The sequence below is a fragment of the Cibotium barometz genome, chromosome 34 (genome assembly GCF_041138505.1).
Source record: "Cibotium barometz isolate CiBa-2024 chromosome 34, ASM4113850v1, whole genome shotgun sequence".
In the NCBI taxonomy this organism is placed as follows: domain Eukaryota; kingdom Viridiplantae; phylum Streptophyta; class Polypodiopsida; order Cyatheales; family Cibotiaceae; genus Cibotium; species Cibotium barometz.
In genome coordinates, this window is record NC_141079.1 from 45041827 (window position 1) to 45062799 (window position 20973).

General features: G+C 42.3%; 1 protein-coding gene across 2 annotated transcripts in view; it reads right to left on the reverse strand.

Moving 5' to 3' along the window:
* Positions 1 to 13272: 13272 nt before the first annotated feature.
* Positions 13273 to 20973, reverse strand: part of LOC147619083 (putative mitochondrial import inner membrane translocase subunit TIM21) — a 75175-nt gene continuing 67474 nt past the window's right edge. For both annotated transcript variants that reach the window (XM_086774287.1, XM_086774288.1), the window contains exon 6: positions 13273 to 13731. In XM_086774287.1, coding sequence (XP_086630413.1) covers positions 13573 to 13731 — 159 coding nt within the window. In that variant the 3' untranslated portion in view covers positions 13273 to 13572. The remainder of the gene's footprint in view (positions 13732 to 20973) is intronic.

The following is a 20973-nucleotide window of genomic DNA, read 5'->3' on the forward strand; positions in this document are numbered from 1 at the left end:
AGAATGGAAAAAGTAAGAATTCTATTTTTGGTATAGGAATAAAATCATTGTATAGTAAATGTGGAAGACAATATTGTAAATAAGGAAGACAATGTTGAAGTTAATATAGGAAAATATTTTTTAAATATATATTTCTAAAAAATTTGATCAATGAATACATATACATATATAATATAATGCCTTTTGATGGATGTGGAATTTAAGCTATAATTATTCATTATGATTTTAATTTTTATAGTATATATATGTGCATATTATATATACACACATATATAATACAATACCTTGATAGACATGGAATTTGAGCTATACATTTTAATTTTGATTTTAATTTTTTCATTAATTACATGCTAGTGTACATGTGAATCACACATGTTAAAAAACATCTTTTTTCCATAGCATATAAAAAACTTAAATCAACACTCTATGTAGACTTTGACATGGCTCAATGCCTTGGGGATCAAATAGGAAAGATATGCTTTGGAAAAATTGTTGTGTAAGTTCTCTGTCAACGTTGACATGGGAAAAACTGCAAGCAAACCTATCAAATGTGGAAGTTAGGAGAAAATATCAAAGTCCTTCTCATATGGATTCTCTAGGAGAGGATGCACCTTCGAAGCCTAACACTGGATGGACAAAAGAGAAGTTACAGACTGCTCTTTAAGTGAAAGGTGGGGATAAGAAAGGAGCCCTACCTAATGATTTATAGACTGCTAGGTAAATCTTTTTGTGATCATCTTATTTTTCACTAGAGTAGAATTCCCTTAAGGCAAGAACTAGATGCCTAGCTCAAATAGAATATTCTACCAAAAAAAGGCATTCACAACATATTTCATCTAGGTAAAGGTTTCTTCTTTAATGTCTTGCTATCATAGGCTTTGATAGTTTTTATTCTACTGGCCAAAGCTCCATTCTTTTTCTTAAAAACATTTTTCTTATGATTCCTTTGGGATCTCCCTTATTTGATGTACATGAAGGCTTGCTGCATGCTTGCCCAATCTGGATGGAATTTGTAAACCTTTCTCTATGGATTTGGCCTTCTCTTAGTGATCTAGCTAAGGCTTTGGTTTGCTCCATTTTTATTCCTTCCAATCCTTACTTGGGAAGAGGTTCATTTTCTTTTTTGTCACCTTTCTCTATGGATTTGGCCTTCTCTTAGTGATCTAGCTAAGGCTTTGGTTTGTTCCATTTTTATTCCTTCCAATCCTTACTTGGGCAATATTGTCCCAATTTTGGACAAATTGGAAATTCAAGTAGGAGTCTATGAAACATTTGGGATCAAGCTTAGGCTTGGATCTTTTGATGGTTCTTGTTTTCTTATTGGGAAGAATCATTATTTCAAGACTATCTTTTGATGGTTCTTGTTTCCTTGTTGGGAATAATTATTTCAAGAGTGTCTAGCTTGAAAAGAGAATAATAAGGGTTATAAAGAAAACAAGGAGAGTGGTAGGACCCTAAGGGTACCATGGAACCTAATGGGGAAGAGAAGGGAAAGGATTTGGGTGAATCATCAATAACTGGTGCTTGGGGAAACTCTAAAAGGGGAAAGAAAAAGAGTTGCCTACTCCTAATAGTTTGGTAAAGAGTCCTTGACCTTGGCCAAGGCTAAAGATAAGGGGGAACACCTATGGCAATAAAGATATTTCGATTCCCCTCTAAGGATTGGTATAAGAGTCCTCTCACTTGGCCAGGGCTAAATACAAGGGAGGTAATGGTAGTAACTTATGGCAGTAAAGATCCTATGATTCTTTTCAAAGATTAAAAGTAAGAAATTCCATGGGGTGGAGGGTGGTTGGCATAAGGTTTCTAAGAAGAGCACCAATAAGGACCCTTTTCAAAGTACTTTTTAAAGGGTCCTTTTCAAAGTACCTTGGCTGACCCCCCTCCCACTCAAATATGTATGGAATCCCAAGTAACTTGAATGGTAACCCTTGTCATGTACAAAGTCATGCTAATCCTAAGGTGACTCTAATGAGTCAACAAACTAAGTTTGGAAACAACTCTCAAATGAAAGATGAAAGTGATGTTACAAGACTTAGTAGGGAACAAGGGGTCCCACAATAGTTTCTCAATGATCCAAACATTAAAGGGAATCCTGAATGATAAGGGGAACTCTCACTATTTTTGGATAGTGAGAAAGTGAGTAGAAGCTTGAAATTTAGATCATAAAAGCTATTTGGTAACAAAGATAAGGATTAAGAGTGTTATGTGGAAGAAGTTTGAGAGTATGTGGAGGCCAACATGGATATAGTGATGTGACAACTTTAGTTCACAAAGGACCTTGAACCTAGAGTAATTGTTGTAACCACCCATTAGAAAGACTTTTTGTGATTGAAATAATCCAAATGAATCATGAACTTTATTATCTTGTGAATGTTTACGAGGCTTCAATGAGTGTGTCCATGAACCTTGTTGTAACAACCCCATAGTAAGCTTTTTTGTGATTGAAATCCAAATGGATGATGAATCTTGTTTAAGTCCATGATGTGTGTTTCCCCCATTAGTCCAAGGCATTTCCACTATATGATTGAGACCACGAGTCTGTAACCTAAATTTGTCTTTGTCCATCAATCCAAGTCATTTCGACTACATAGGACACTATCTTTGAAAACTTATCAAGATCCTGGTGTTAGAATGCCACAAATATACATACACTGGTTATATACATAACACATACAAAGGAGAGAGAGAGAGATCCTCTAACTTGCTTGGTGACTTCCATGCTACTCCTTCCTTGTCAACTTGGTCCTAGGTGATCTCGTGTGATTGTTTGAGGTTGTAAGTAATCTAACATACTCTTGTGATCTCTGAGGTCTTATGAGATAAACGCACTATCTCCAAGTGGTTCTCAAACAAAAGAGAATGTAGGTGATAAGTCCTCAAATTCAAATACGAGTCATGTCCCCTTTTTATAAAACTAAAGGGCTTAGGAGGTCTTATGAGCTTATTGTATTATCATACGAGAAGTTCTATAATATGAACTTACAAGTTTCTATGGAGTCCAAAAGAATATTTTTATGTGCTTTTGCATGATAAAGGCCCTAACAAGGTTATATATGACCACATAAGAGTTGAGAACAAGTTCTAAGGACTCATAATGGCCTACATAAATTGTTCAAGCTCATAAAATATCAAAGAGCTTATAAGATCTCATATGAGTTTAAAAATTCCTACATAGTCTCTTTAGAGCTCATTAGCAATGTGAAGATCTATTGTTATATCTCTTCCATTCATAAAACTAGGCATTTAAGGTCAAACAAGGCTACTAGAGCTTAATATCACTAAATGTCCTTAAATGAGATGTTGCACTCAAATTATTTAATGTATGTAGGGCAATGAGTTCATAAGGCCTCGAATCACCCACACAAAAGATATTAAAAGAGGAGGTGTGCCATCCCCTTTTTATGTAACTAGAGGGCCGTTAGCCACCTTAACACACGCACACATATTTTCTCTCCTTTCACATTCAAATCCAATCACAACCCCAAGATAATAGCTTCGAACACTCAACCCTTCTACATGCAATGAGATATGGTGATCTTAGATATTTTATATGAGCATCTATAAGCACATATATTATGTTTCATAAATTTACATTTACCCACATATACCCATGTGTGTGCAATCTAAGTTTATTTTTATCTATTAGTGCAAGGTATTTTCACTATAAGACTGAGCCCATGAGTGTGTAACCTAAGTTTGTCTTTGTCCATTATCTAAGGCATTTCCACTACATAGGAGTAAACATAATCTTTGAAAACTTATAAGATTCTTTGGTAAAATTCCATGTATATACATACATACACTGGTTACATACAAACACACACACAGAGGACAGAAAGAGATACTCTACCTTGCTAGTGACTTCCATGCTTCTCCTTCCTTGTGCACTTGGTCCCAGGTGATCTCATATGATTGTTTGAGGTTGTAAAAGTGATCTAACATACTCTTGTGAGCTCTTAGGAGGTCTTATGAGCTAAATGCACTCTCTCTAAGGAGTTCTCAAACAAAAAAGAATGTAAGTGATATTAGTATACAATCAATGTTTGCCTCTTAGTATGTATCTCACATCAATGTTTGGTGCACATTTGTAAAGGCCCCCATTATGAGGAGAAGCCATTGGTGCACATGTATTTAATGGAAACTCTGGCTTAGATGTCGATGGGGTTGTTATTGTGACCATTGATGGTTAGGAGATGGTCAAGAGTTGGAATGTTATCTAAGGTTCAAGGCGTTAGAATGCATTCATTATTAGGGTGACTATGCCATGTAGCTACCCGCCTTGTGTATATGTGCCTATCACACCACCAGCACTATATATAGACATAGTTGTTAGGCTAAGGTATATGTGCCTATCACACCACCAGCACTATATATAGACATAGTTGTTAGGCTAAGGTATCCAATGCTTGTGAGTATCCACACCCTCTACACTTAGAACATTCTCTATTTTGAGAGTCTATCTAGTTCACCCTCTAAGCTCTACTTGAGAGCACACGGGTGGACCATCACATTGTACCTATCTAAAAAAATTAATTCTCTCTATTGCATTGACTATTGCACTTTGTTTTGCTATCTCTATCTTTCCATTATGCTATATTCTTATATGGTATCAGAGCTTGGGTGCTTTTAGTAGACATAGTGCATAAAGTCTAGTCTTTCTTTGTATAGAATACTAGGAGAGTGATAGCTTCTACCTTGGTTGTGTTGTGCATTCATTCACCAGCCTTCATAGAAGGTAAGCTTGATGGGATAAACTACACTCTCTGGAAATTCAAAATCAATGCCATTCTAGAATCTTATGAGCTTCTACAAACTATTTTGGGAACAAATGTAGAACCAATTGAACCCCCGATCCCAACAACTCTACAAACACACTTCCACCAATACTACACTTCTTTGGGCTTGGAAGAGATGCAAAAAAGACTAGACTTTGTGCAATCATTACCAGCGTAAGTGATTCTGTTCTTACTCTGATTCAACACACAATTAAGACATCAAAGGCTTGGACCATAATGAGAGTATAAGACCCAAAATCATATTAGGATTCACAACCTAGATAATCAACTTGCTGATGAGAAGTTTATTGAAAGAGAATTGAAAGAAGCATTTGTAACACGGATCAAAAATTTGTGGGATCAAATGGCTGTTGTGGTGATTACAAGGACCAATAAGGAACTAGCCCAAAGGTGCATTCGAATTCTTTTGCAAAAGTATGATGGCTTAGTTGCAGCACTAAACACCATCTCTATCATTTGAAGAATTAGTGCTATGTTGCTTGAGGGGAGGAGATGCGGTTAAAGACCCAGCGATGGTGGTGATAGTACATTTTCAACCAATGCTAAAGGAACAAGTGTGGAATCATTTGATGATAATAAGAAGAAGGAGCCAAAGAAGAAGAAGTTTCAAGGGAGCTGCTATTACTATAATAAGAAGATCCACGCTATCAAAAACTATAGAAAGAAGTAGCTTGCTCTATGACGAGAAGGATGGCACACCCTGAAGTCTTCATGTAATGGAAAGGAGTCAATTAACAATATCAAACCGAGCTTGAACTTTGTGTGCCATTAAAGAGGTATGCTCATTTTCTCAAGCTCCATTAATTGATGATTCATAGATTTTGCATAGTGGAGCATCCCGACACATGACTAGTAAAAAGGGCCAGTAGAGTTTCTAGAAGCCAGTGTTGTTGTTAGGAATAATGCTAAATGTCTAGTTGAAGGGTGTGGAACCATCTCTTTTACGGTAGCTACAGGTGAAGAGAATAAGCTATTAGACATACTCTCTATGTAGCTCAAATCAAGAGGAACCTTCTCTTGGTTGATGAGACAGATCGTGGGCTTGAAGTATGCTTTAAGAAAATTAAAGCAAAAATTTTAGATTTTGTTGGCAAGTTAATCTAGCAAGGTGCAATAATTTGTACAAGCCGAGTGCCCTTATCTATCAATAAGAGCACGAGTAGGCTCAACATGAGCAATCAGGTCACATCAGATTTGTAGTGTTGAAGTAGATTTTGTTTTTTAATGGTAGCTAATTTGCTTGCATGTTTAGAATTGCAAGAACCATGTAAGGCTTGCATAAATGGGCAAACAATAGTGTAAAAGCATTTCCACATGAGAGCAGCATAGGGCAAAGAGCTCGTATATGTTGATCTCTATGGTAAGATGTTTACTACTGCATTAAGGGGATCATCTTACTTTATGTTGTTAGTCGACAATTACAATAGGAAGATGTGGGTTTATTTACTTTGGGATAAGGCTCGGGATAAAGCTGAAGCTTTTAGTAAGTTTAAACAGTGGCATAAGATGAGAATGAGACAAGAAAGAAGGTGAAGTTTAAACAATGGCATAATCTTATGATGAGAATGAGACAAGAAAGAAGGTGAAAATGTTTTGTACAAATCATGGACAAGATTCAATAGAATATGATAGCTATTGTAAGGAGAATAGCATGAAGCACCAACTCACCACCACTACTCACACACCTCCATAATAGCTATTGTAAGGAGAATAGCATGAAGCACCAACTCACCACCACTACTCACACACCTCCATAAAACGATGTTGTAGAATGCCATAATTGGACTGCCATAGAAATGGTTCGATGTATGCTAAAAGGAAAAGGATTACAAAACACTTTTTGGGCTAAAGCAGTGAGCACAACAACTTACAACCTCAATTAGAGCCACACAAAGGTGGTCAAGGGTATCACATTGCAAGAGGTTACTCTGGTGTAAGAAACATTCATCAGTGTCTCATTTCAAAACATTTCATTGTGAATGTCATATGCATATGTACCAAATGCATCTAGGAAGAAGCTTGATGCCAAAAGTAAAAAGTTTATTTCTTGGATACAATCAAGTCAAAGGCTTATCGACTCTATGATCTAGAGGTAAAGAAGTAGAGATGTGGTGTTTGTTGAGCACACACACTCAGTGGAGTAGATAGGTCCATCCACTCTATCATCAGCCAAAGAAATAATCCACCATGAGCCACTAGCCAGACTTTCTCTTAAGGAGGAGGAGTTTTCAAAGGATGAAAGCTCTCACAGATCATACTAGCTTTCTACTGCACCACACAGAAAGCCACTTCCAAAGTGGGTATGGTAGCTCTTTAATGAGCATAACCTAGTACCTAAGATACTAGAATCTTCAGTGTTTGTATAGAGCATGTAGATCAAGGAGAATAGAGGAGCAGAGAAGAGCATCTGATCTCATAGTCACAATGTGGCCTTGAAGGCTGAGATAATGGGAATAGTGAAGGAGCCAGCCACCTTGGACGAAGCCTTAGCACATCTAAAGTGGAAAGTTGCAATGCAATTTGACTACAACAGCATCATAAAGAATAAAACCTAGGATCTAGTTGATCGACCACTAAATAAAAAGGTAATTCGTATACTAAATGGGTTTGGAAAGCTAAGTATAAGACTGATGGCTCACTTGAAAAAAACAAAGCTAGGTTGATTGCATGTTCTAAAAAGGCATGGAAAGATTGCTTTGGTTGTCCTATATTAGATGACTTAAACATCATAGGTGACAATGGATATGCTAAGCCATGAGTTTAAGATGAATTGGGGTAAACCCTATATTCCAAAATCAATTTTAAGGTCTATTTCACCTAATTCCTTAAATTTAAACCCAATTTACTGTTTTCTTATTTATGAAATTGGAAAAACAAGCATAACAATGGATAGAAAAGCTTAAAAATGCATGAAATTTATGATTTAGGGTGTTGAAAGAAGTGAAAATCAAGGGGTTTTAAAAGGTAGCAAGAGGGGAAAACAGAAATGCAAGCAAAATGGGTTCACACTCTTGGGCGGCCAAAGCAAAAAGTATGGTCCTTGGGCTCATTTGGCCAGTCCAACTAGTGTAAACACCTATTCTAAAGCTACACTCTCAGCCTAGGATCTCGTGGTGCGCCTTTATATACAAGCGGCGACATTGCATACGTAAAATATTACGTAGTAAGATTCTTTTTAAGTAAAAACTGGCATTTTCGATAACATCAATCAAATTGGTTAAAAATTATAGGACGGCTAACATCAACTGTGCAAAAGTTTCTGGTAGTAGTGCTTAACATTATCAAATAAGGAACTAAGATTCACTTTCTTATTGTGATAATTGTGTCGATGTTCCTCTGGACATGCCATCTCTTCCTCTCCATTGCTAACAAGCCTTAGAATCACCGCTCACTTATATAATCAATGTAAACGTACTTGTGAGCCAGAAAAAAAAGTATAAGAAAAATGCAATCCCCACCCCGTTTCATGTCAAGAACCTTCTTACTCTCTAGTGAGGAACCATAGTGCTAGTAGTTAGACCACTTGTTTTGGATCATGGAAGTCCCTATATTAGAGGGGTTAAAGAGGCCAAGAGGTGTGTCAATCGTAGTCAAGCTTGGTGATCAAGCTTGCCCAAGGGGAACATAACTTAACCTTTGGGTGTCCTTCAACATTAAGACCTTTGGGCTAAGCTTCGACACCACAAATTCATTGTGATGAATTTCCATAGAAGTGGGTCATACATCATGATCCTTGAAAGGCCTTACATGAGAGACACAAGGCTAGTTCATAATTGGGAAACCAATCACATTTATATATGCAAGGCTATATCTTGAAAATAGGGAAGACTGATGCCCTGGGTTGAGGCATTCTCAGCAAATGAGTCTGACATAACTGCTTAGATTGCTTCAGTTGATATTTGTAGAGCATGCAACGCAAAAGCTCACACCACGTTGATTTGATATCTACAGAGCTTGTAACAAGATGTTGGATGGTGAAGATGAGGACCAAGAATATAAGCCCCTCTCAAAGCTTGCTCACTCTAAGGACTGGATTCACATTTTGGCAACCATGGACACTCTTCCAAAGAAGCCTAGGACAAGTTTTGCACAATACGATGGTGCTAAAATCATATCCATGTTCATGCTCAACACATTCGGAATAGAACCAGTGAGATAGAACCGATTTACCTTGAGTTAAAATGCCCCCAAAAAGACCACCTAGCTATATGGCCTACTGACCCAAAAATGCCCCCAAAAAGACCACCTAGCTATATGGCCTACTGACCCACCGGGGCATGGTCTTGGGAGACGTGGACCTCATTAAGCCACCATCTATAGCAACCATTACCACGGTAAAGAATTCCCAATCTATGATTGTCAGCTATTTTGAAGAGTACTTTCTTATTGGATCTAAATCTACGTCGTGCAAGTTTTATGTGAATTACCTCATCAGCTAGCGAAGAAGAACCACAATGCTCGAGCTCCCCTTTGGAATGGTTACCATACCCGTACCCTTGGTGGATAAGGGGACCCCGAGCCTATCAACTTCCCAAGCCTCGTCCTCCACTTACGAGCTACCAACTCCAATAAATTCTAACACTACACAACACACTTGCCTCATCACATCGGTCCTCTCCTCAAACCATTATGGAAATCCCAAACCTCACTAGCAAGGCAAAGATGAAGACCACCCCCAAAACCTCAACCTCAGCAACCCTTCAAGGAGGTCACTAAGAAGAAATAGGTACCCAATAGTAGCGAGGGTACCCAGCATTACCTTGGCTAGCCAAGGCAAATTTGACACCCAAGAAAAGGCCTAGTAGCCACCCACTTGGCTCAAAGCCCAATCATAAGTGGAGATCTACCAAGCATAAGCCCTATGCAACAATGTTCTATCCAAACCCTGAGCCCTACTGTATCCCCGTCAAACTACTATAAGACATGGGATTCTATAAAGGAAACCCATCCGTTTGGGTCCCAAAAACCTCGTTGTCCTTACAACCCCGGAAGCAAAAAAGATCTAGGTGACAAAGGCCTACCCAATACCACCCCAAAAGTCTACGTTTTGTTGGATCCTGATAAATTTGCTAGAAGCACAAGGATTCTACGAAGAAAACCCCTACATCTAGATGCCAAGATCAAAGAAACGTGTGCCTAGATCCCCGTAAATGCACCCTCAAACATTACATCCAAGTGGGTGTGGAGACCCAAAGCCATGCCTCCGCCGATGGCCAACTCCAAAGCATAAGCAAGAATGGAGAGTATTGGCTTCCACCTTGACTCAATAGCCATGTACAACGTCCACTGCCACAATGCAATAATCTTGGCTCCCCAAGAAAAAGGATCTCAAATGAATGTTGAAGAAAGCAACAAGAGAGTTAAAGAAAGCAACTAAGTTGGAGAAGTCTTTGTGTTGGAGAAGTGCACCTATACAGATATACCTTCAGCCCATTTCCCATACATGTCACTTCCATCTTTCACTATGGGCATCATAATTTTCTCACTTTCCCTATCTCACAGACCACACACAAACACATGCACATGCAACTAACCTCGCCGATGGCAACCATCTAGGTACATCTCTAGATGGGGGAACCATGATGGACGCAAGCATAGCCAATGGTACGACCCATTGCCTAGAGAACCCTCGACCTTGCAAGTACCTCCAACAGACTTCAATGCATGCAACCTCTTCTTTTCAACTCAACACCAACAAAACCTCGCCGTCTTATCACGCAACAGTCCAATCTCTAAGCATCAAGATTGGAGATCCGGGCTTAATACCCTATTGCGCCAAGACATCCGAGACCACCATCTATCTATGCCAATCATTACACGATGGTCATAGCACTCATTCCACAAATAATAGGGTGTGGATCACTTCTACCATGTTGAAGGGTCCATACCACTTCCATAGCTAATAGAGACCCGCCATAAAGAACCTCTACATCACCTATCACTTTCCATGTTACCTCGACAAGCTGTCTACCATTACACCCAAAGCTTCCCATCACTTTGCCCTGGCAGCACTGGATCAATCCTAAACTATACCACCCATCACTTTGTCTGGCATGTGGCTATGGATCGGTTCCGAGCTATACCATTTAACCTCGGCTATCAACTCTATGATGTGTCTTAGACCATCCACACCATCCATTTCTCATCAGCCTAGCTTCGTGGCTATCAACTCTATGACGTATCCTAGACCATCCACACCATCCATTTCTCGTCAGCCTAGCTTTGTGGTGTGAGGACACAGTCACTATTAAGAATGGGAGTATGTTAACCACTACATAGGTTACACTCCGTAGGTTAACATGGTTTTACTCACTAGACCTACTTCAAGGTGCTTTGCCATCTTACACTTTTGCAATACCGTGCTGGAGCATATAAAGCACCCTTACTATGCGCTTAATGTCTGAGGACTTAGTGTACATAGCTACTTAAGACTAGTAATAAAGGCTGGACCAGTTTTAAGTTTGATTGACCTAGTGTGAAAATTAGTCATTTGTATATTAGTCATTTTTTACAATGAGTAATAGACAATCATTTTTACAATAAGGTATACATATGAATCATATTGCTCGTGACTCATAGCTCTCATGTTCCAAACTCTGTGAGTTTGCTGACAATGTCACCAAGTACTGTTGTAGTGGTGCGGTTCTAGTAGAAATAGGTTGGAGGTTGCCCCAAGTATCCATATGAATCATATTTCTTGTATGACTCATAGTTCTCATGTTTCGAACTCGCTGAGTCTGCTAACAAATTTCACCAAGTACTGTTATAGTGGTGCGGTTCTAGGAGGAACAGATTGGGGTGCTAATACTAGAGGTGGGTATGGCATTGGTGCCAGTTTGTACATACCTCTCAGTATAGGGTTATGATAAATGGGCACTGGATTATGCGTAGGTTGAGAAGCACTTAGTATGGGCGGTAAGGTTAATGGTTTCTTTGGCACCAGGAGCATAGGTTATGGTGTTGGGTTTCCCTAGTACCAACAATGGGTTGTATCAAGGTTCCCATGGCATTGGCAATGAGCACAAAATTCTTGATATCTAGGCCTCACCATTGGACACTCTGTGCTTGTATGATTTTGGCAACAAATTGTGCACCAAACCATCTCTCCTCGTGGGAAGAGATGTGGGCGTCCTACTTGAGGTGCTAGGTAGGGCTAGCCTTGAGGTTTCCCTTGGGACTAGCCCTGCAATATTGCTAGCCTAAACGGTTTAGCAAATTCTCTTCCAAATCACCCATGCTTATGTCATTGACAGGACTATAGCCAGTACTAGTTAGGCACCGTCTATAGTCCATGTTCATGTCCTTGACTAGGAATATAGCCGGTGTTGGTTAGGCACTCTTGGCCTGAGTTTTTAGATGATACGTCCCCTATCTCTTGGTTTGTGTGGACGACTTCTACATCCTTATCTTGGAGATTGTCTACTATTGTCTACTAGGTCTAGATTGCCTCGCTGGCAACACTCCTCAAAGATTTGTACCATAGAGATGGTCATGCACCCTCTTGCTATTGATACCAATCATAAATCAATCGATTAGCGATAAGACAACTAATTTCTTGCGGGGATTGTATATCATATGGAGATGCTTGGTTTCATGTTCCTCATCCAAATGGCGAAGCACTCGAACTTGGTTCTATAGTAAAGACTCTTTTCATGTGGAGCACATGACTCCTACTTGCGTTGTGTGCACTTGTTGTTGGTGGGTGTCCTATGGAACACTTGTCTCTAGTGGTACAACAAAAGAGACATGCCCCAATTGCCTTAATTGTGGTTGTTGGGTTGCATGATGGTCATGGTCGACTTGGGATAAACCAAACTCAAGATCGAACCCAAATGTTTGAAACATTGTGGCATCTGATAAGGTTTAATCGCTTCATGTGCAAGCGAGCACCTTGAAGATTCTGATCCTACTCTCGCTCTTTCACTGAAGCTGCACCCAAAAATAAGGCACTCTTTATAGAGTCAATTGGAGAATCCAAAGCTCGAAGGACTGTTGGCAGCTCCTATTTCCAAGTGTTCCATTGTTCTTCTACTCACGTCTATGTTTCGTTGGCTCATTTCTTCCCAAAACTCCTCGCTTGAGGTGGATCCGAAAGAGTCTAGCCTTCTTAACATGGGAGCACTCTTCTAAGTCTCATACAAGAGCAAATCAATAAGCAAATTTCCATTCATAGATAGAAGATTGGGGCGGTACTAGTCAGTAGGCCCTTGCAGGATGAGTTCGAACCTCAACAACTACAAAAGCATAGTCTCATACAAGAGAAAATCAATAAGCAAATTACATTCATAGATAGAAGATTGGGGCGGTACTAGTTAGTAGGCCCTTGCAGGTTGAGTTCGAACCTCAACAACTACTATGTAAATATATCACTCAGCCCCCAAAAAAAGATGGGGGCATAAGTGTATTCAGCATTTGTGTGGTAAAACAAAAAGAAAGAACTGGCCTTACAGAAAGGGTACATTGCAACAAGTACTATGTAAATATATCACTCAGCCCCCAAAAAAAAGATGGGGGCATATGTGTATTCAGCATGTGTGGGATGGTAAAACAAAAAGAAAGAACTGGCCTTACAGAAAGGGTACACTGGCCTTTCTTTCGGAAAAAAATAGCAAGTTCTCATATGTTGCTTCAGGTATTGTACATATTTTACCCCCGGAGGTAGGCAGGTGGGTGTTGCCGCAAAATCACACAGTTACACTTGCAAAAAGGTTTACGTTGAAAATCAGGTGAACATGGTGTCTCAACTTTGCTTCTGACAAACAAAGACCTCTCATCAAGCAGGTACATAAGACTCCAGCATCAGCCGAGTAGGTAATGGAGAGAGTATATCAACAATTAGATATGTGAACTTCCATTGCTTGTCCACTTTATCTTTGAACATTTCAGAATGCACTCTGCCAACTCCATGTGGGCCCCGAACATAGAATTGGACCTGTACAAATAAAAGATGGAGCTTTAGGAATACATACATACCGACATATACATGCATGCAAATGGCGTGCTGAACTAAGCAAAAAGTGTGACCTGCTGTGTAAAGCTATTTAGGCCCTACTGTAGTTGTACTCCAAACTTCTTCTCAGCTCTTTTCCACCTTTCTAAGAGTTCCACGTATTCATGGACTGGTCAGGTAAACTCAGCCACTACCTTCTCCAATTCTGATGCATCCCACCTCTTGAACCATTCTTGGATATCCTAAACCAAACACGTAGAAGCTTCCTTTTTCAGGAGGCATGTGCTTGCCTCAGACACATCTACATCGCCTTCACAATTATTGGTCTCATGCTGCATGGAGGCATCATCTGGAAGACTCAGGTACACTACACTGCCTACTCCAATTTATATCTCTGAAATGCTGGCAGTGGTTAACTCATCGGGCACCTACCCAAACCCACATTCACGCCGCATTCTAAAACAGGACAAAATGAACATGAAATAAATTATGAAAGTACTGAGCTAGTGGGGGGGTGTGATGGATGGAGCACTACTACTAGAGGCTCAGTATGCAACCTATATGCGCAGGGTATACAACAATGCCATGCAGGTCTGTCTAGCTCCAACCAGTACCATAATGGGGGTGTAATATGTGATACATAGGCGATGGCAAGGCAAAAATACCTCGGAGCATGATCTTTGGGTGTGAGTGTACGTGAGCTAGCCACTCCTGGATATGGTGCTGATGTCGAGCCCGTATCTCTGTGATCTCCCTCTGATGTAGTCTAGGAGTCTAGTAGCCTGGTGCTCTCGGTCTCCGTCTGGCTCGGAGGTCCGCAGCACGCTGAAGTGTAACCCCCTCCTGTGTCAAGATAGGCACTGGGATAGATCTCTAGAAGAAATCAGTGAGCTGGAGCTGTCGCCCACCTCTCCCTGTGGTATGAATCCATAGCAATGTCTCTCTGTGGCGCTGTGTCTCTAGCAAGAATTGGCCAAATCTACACTGGTCTGCAGACTCCATGATCTGGCGGAGTGAGGGATGTCCACTGAAGATGGTGGTGTATCTCTCTCTAATGACACTATATGCTCTCCATCTCCATACATAATGTTCCTCACTCTCAACCTCCTCCTGGCATAGTCTGCATATCCTCTCTACTCTGGGGATCCGTGCTGCCCTACCTGCCTCAATCTCAAGCTGGTGTGATGACACTCTGAGCTGGCCAATCACTACTCGGGCACTGTGAGGCATATACGCATCCACGTATCCAGGTCTCTGTATGAATCCATCTGCTGAGATACGCATAAACTGATCTCTGTAGTATAGCATCTTCGGCGGTAGAGGCTGACTGGGTGTAATCCAAGTCTCTTGAGTGTATCGCTGCCATAAATCCTGCCGAAGGACTCTGTTCCTCTCACTGTGAGAGAGCTGGATGTGTGGTGCATGTATATCATACTAGAAAGGTGGCAAGTGATCTGTGTCAAGACCATGCTGAGTGAGCCACTGTATCTGTGAATACCATGATCTCCTATCTCCACTCTCTGCGAGCTGCCTGGACGCCTCAAAAGCTCTATGTGAGAGTCGATCCGATGGCATATCTCTGATCCTCTGTATGAAGCAAATCGTTTGGAAGAGGGCCTCTACTAGCATAGGAGGTGCAGCAAACTCCGTCCGGACAATGTCATGTGGGACAAAGGGTTTGTTGCGGATCATCCGTGAGAGCATGAGAATCTGAATCCTCTCTATCTGAGACCATGTGGAGGTGGCGAGCCCGTGCCCATACTGCTGCAGCATACATCAAAGCAGGGGTGACTAGTGTGTCAAACAACCACCCCTTCGTGCGGGAATCTTGGAAGTGTGCCTGGTGACATTGTCTCTCTAGCATGGCCAGAGCTGCATACCCTGGTGTGAGTCTATCCCTGGCTTCCTGTGCCATAGTAAATCTTCCTGGTGGAGTCGTAAATGTAATCCCTAGGTACACATATGAGTCCACCACCTCTAGTTGTCCTCCTGCTAGTGTGAAGATGGCCTGTCGTCAAACCGGCCTGAGGTGTGGAAAATCATGACCTTGGTTTTCCCAAGGTTCACTGTAAGCCCCCTCTATGCGCAGAAGTCATCGAGTGCATGGAGATGGTGCTGTAGTCCCATCCGTGACTCAGAGACCAGAATAATATCATCTGCATATAGCATAATGTGGACACATGAGATGTCTACCCCGTCTCCACCACCGTGACCAACGAAGTCAACCACCTCATCGATGTATAGCCCAAATAGTGTAGGAGAGAGTGGGCATCCTTGCTTCACACCTATGGTGCTAGCAATAACATCAGATAGCCCCCCGGGGCATCGTATGCGCCCGAAGACCTGCTCATATAAAGCATAGATGCCCCAAACCATCTCTGATGGGATCCCCAATGACTGTAGGCACCGGAAGAGTCTCTCTCGTGGCACCGTGTCAAATGCTTTGCGGGAATCCACAAAGCAGTAGTATAATCTCTTCTCCCGCACCCTAGCCTGGTCAATCAAACATCTCAGAGTGAATATATCGTCAATAGTGGAGAAAGCTCGTCGGAATCCAACCTGCCCTGGTGCTCGCAGTCCCTCCTTCTCTGCATATGAGCTCAACTCTGCCTCGAGCACTGCGCCATAAAGTTTGGCCAATGTATGACCAATCATGATATTCCTGTAGTTGCGGGGTATAGCATGTCTCCAGCTTTGTGGAGAGGCACGATGGTGTGCATAGTCCACTCAGCTGGTAGGCCCTCCACTAGTGTCCTATTAAAGAGGTGAGCAACAAAGGGTCCCAGTGTGTCAGCTTATCTTTGGCCCCACTGAACGTGTCAAATTTCACTGCAGCTCCCCCTTCCTTATAATCCTTCACCTTACCCATAGGCGTTAGATTATCGTAAGGAAGTGGCTTCACAAGATTGCTACCCCCGGCATTCATGCCCATCATAGGGTCAATATTGCCAGTTCCCACACCTGGCATTCTCCGGCCATGTTTCCAAACATACCACTATGCATACCGGGCTGCATGCCCCCATACATGTTTCCTTGCATTCCAGGCTGCATGCCCCCAAACATGTTTCCTTGCATTCTGGACTGCATTCCACCATACATATTCCCTTGCATACCAGGCTGAAAACTAGCTCCAAAATTCCCTGGAAAACCCATGCCTCCCTGAGGATAACCCCCAGTCATGGATTGGAACAAAGAGCCACCACCAAAATAGCCTGGATGCATAGACTGCTATGGAATAGGTGGCTGTCCGAAAAAGGAACTCTGTGAGTTGGCACCAAAAGTATGTTGCATGTTCGGAAACTGTCCAAAAGATGGATCCTGTGGGAAGGCACGACTATTGCCCTGAGGTGGGTTCTTAGAACGCACTTTCTTCTTCTTTTCAGGCTCAGAACGGGATCTCATAAATTCAGCAAACTTCTCACTTTGAGTGAGCAGCATAAACAGATCCATTACACCTGCCAAACAATTTTTAAACTGAGCATCATCTTCCTCTTTACTAGGCATGTCTTCTGGCTGTGTTACATCCTCATATTGTGCATCTACTGCAACCTGTTCTCCTGCAAGAATATCCTCAGATTCATTTCTCTCAAGAGAGACCTCTTGCTCTTCCTCTTCATCATAAAAATATTCATCTTCTGTGTCTGACATGTTGCTGAATTTTTTTCCAGCAATGACTTTCCTCGAGACAACCACGAGCTCACCCCCTTAAGAAAGTTGATGATGTGTCCCGGCAACAGAACCTTGAAACCAGCCTCTGGTAGAAACCAAAGTGCGGTAGACTAGCAGTCACCCTTCCAATTGTAGTCCAAACAAATAACAAATTAGCAGGAGCTAGGAAATCGACACCTGTTGGCCCCAAAGCTTGGCGCCCCTTTTAGTATTTCTTTATTCAAATTCAATGAAATGTATAACTGAGTACAACAAAGCCAGTCAAGGAAAGTAAAACCTGCATGTCCAATCTGGCAGCCCTCAAGACCTCTTAGCATAGAGGATTCACATACAGATCTGTGTCCCACAAAAGCAACACACTGTGTTTCCCTCTAATCAACCAAGACAATTCAACAGGGCAGCCTTGAGCACACATCTGGCTGTTCCATGTTCATGGCTTCAAACTCAGCCTAAATACCAATCCACTATCCAATCTCTGTTTCCACCCTTCAAACTGCTATACCCTTCCTCTCACAAAGGGCCAGATGAAACAACTCTGCAGTAGACATAAGCCAATGGAAAGAAAGAAAGAATGATATGTTCAGAGCTTACCAACTTTTATGCGCAGTTCTGCACCAGAGGGATTGACTGTACCAATCTGTACTTGCAGCCGCCTGTATCAGCAACTCTGCATCACATGTGTGCACTTGTCTATATGGGTCTGTACTTGCAGCACGTGTGTACCTGTCTGTACTTTCACTCCCTGCGGTCACCTGACTGATGCACCGCCTGAACTGTTGGACTGAACTGGACTGTACCCACCTTGTACCTATCTGTACAGAACTGTACCTGCAGCCGCCTGACTGATACGCTGCCTGCAGAGATGGACAGATGTACCCGCCTGCTGCTGGACAGGACTGTCCATACAGTTGCCACCTGTATCTGCTGGACAGGACTATCAGTTCAGTTTCCGCCTATACCTGTATGCATGAGTGGACCTGCAGCCGCCTGCGTCAGAAAGTCCCCAGCAGCCATACCAACCTGTACCAGTCTGCGTCAGATGTCCTGCAGCAACTGTACTGTTCTGTCCGTACAGTACCCGCCTGCAGCACCTGTACAGAAGCAGCCTGTACCTGGTCACCCTGCAGCCACCTACGCTAGTAGACGTGCAACAGCCTGTACCTGCTATCGTCTCCAATTGGAATAAAAACCAGAGGAAACATTACGCGACTACATCACACACATTAAGTATCTTGATTCGCGTTCGAACAGAGGGAAAAATCAAGTGACAAGCACTTAATGGATCATTTCCTCTTGGGGTTGCCCAATCCAAGACTACACAACCACATGTTGGTCAAGGATGACTCCATCTTTGATCAGGCCTACAAATGGGCGATCTTTCTCGATGATAACATGCAAGAGAGCTATTTCACGTAATTGGCCACTACGCCAATAACAACCCAATGCTCATTTGTAACATTGCCTTCCTCTCCTCCTCGGTCCCAAGTCTTACTAGTGGCACCACCCCAAACTAACTACTCACACCCAACGCCACTACGACCTTCTCCAATACTAATCTTTGTATTCCAACTGTTGCCTCTCCAGGCACACCTTATTGCTCATGGAAAGATTCCATCCAAGTCCATTGCTAAACCTATAGAGTCCATGTGCTCCGCCATTCGCGAGGCACCCCTAACACCTCATCTCCCTTTGCCGGTGCCTCACATGGACCCTAAACCACTTGTGCACACTGTTAGAATTGTGCATCTCAGTGTTTTGGGGCTTTACTATTTATTTGGGACTTTACTGGATTTTCTCCTAATTATTTGTCCAGGGCTAGTCGGCCAGCCCTAGAGGCAGTCGGCCAGGTCTCTACTCCACTATATAAGGAGTTCCCCATTATTCACTCTATCGTCCATTTCCCTTGCACATAGTTCAACACTCAGTTGCTGGCCATTGCCATTGTAAAGCTTTAGTGCTGTTATAAAAGGTGATCTTGTCCAACTCTCTCAATCTCCTTTGCACTCTCTCATATGTTTACTGTTTATGCTTCCGCCTGTGCTTTCTCCTTCTTGTGGGCGGGAGAGGGGACTGATTACAGCTCCACTAATGGTGCATGGGGACCGTGATTCGGAGTTCCAAGCATTAGACATCTGGCTGGACATGGTTATCTTTGGTACAACAGAGATTATGAACTGGATCTATTCCAAGTTCATTGTTCGAGGCCTTTGGGATGTGATGTGTTGCGTCCACTCTTGGGGATTATGGGCGCGCTATGTCCAGCAGCTCATCATCTATTTTTGGAGTTCACACACTTGTGTGGGAATTCGTGGCCAAGCAAAGTTCCTTGCTATTCGTGGTGGCATCTTGTTGAGAAAACAGGTTGTTGGGTGCTCTCTCCAAGGTGATTCCAATATTCGCGGTGCTGGAGGGTCCATGGTTGCATCTTCATCGACTTATCTTCTTCCGACTCTTTGCACACTTGAGTTGCAGAGGGGTGTTTAGATTGTGCATCTCAGTGTTTTAGGGCTTTACTATTTATCTGGGATTTTACCGGATTTTCTCCTAAACATTTATCCAAGGCCAGCCCTAGAGGCAATCAGCCAGGTCTCTACTCCACCCATTTTTGTAATCTTTGACCCAGTGACTGAGTGCGCGCTGTCTCCCATTGAACCTAAACTTCCGCACCAGGTAAGGCAGGAGCCCCCGCAAATGCTCAAGGCCGAGGAAGATCCGTTTGTCAACATGATATTAACAAATGAAGATTTTTTCCCTCGTGTGCCTTCTCATCCTCCAGTGCCTATTCCACAAACGGCCAAGCCCAAATCCCACGTTCACATCGAACACATCGAATAACTCGATGTGAACAACGACACACAATACGATAGCGACTCACGAGGTCTGCGCACCAAATTTCCTGGGGTCTTTTATCCTGCTGCGGCCACGAAATCTCGACCTCCACCCCTGTCAAATAAGGACCAAATCGAACTTCCATATACTATTGCTGGTCCACCCTATGATCAAGGCCCGGCCCCTCGAGAAGCTCCTACTCATCAACGTGACCTGGCCGGCCTCTCTGCCTTCCTTTCCTCCCAAATCCAAATGCCCATTGGAACCTTGTTAAAAGGTAGTCCAAATTTATGAAATGATCTTCGAGATTGGATGGAAAGAAAACTACAGGCTTCTATGGAGGAGGGCGCTACCTTAGATTCCTCGGATGAATCTGAGCTCCATCATCCAGACTTACTCCACCACCACAACCCAAAACCTAAAAGCGTACCCACAATTCGCGTAAATCCGCTGGGCTACTACTTTGAGGGTAATGACACCAATGCAGCATTGCCCATTTCCTATAATGGACATGTAGTCAAAGGCATTCTAGATGGAGTTGCTGATGTAAGCATCCTCACACAAACATGCTGGGAAAACTGGGGCCAACTATGCCTTGATCCCACCAGATTCGTGATCAAAGCTTGCGGACAGGAAATCTATAAAATCCTTGGGCGTAGTGCATAACCTCAAGGTAAAAGTCTGTGACAGGACATTCCATCTCACATTTGTAGTCATGGACTTTCA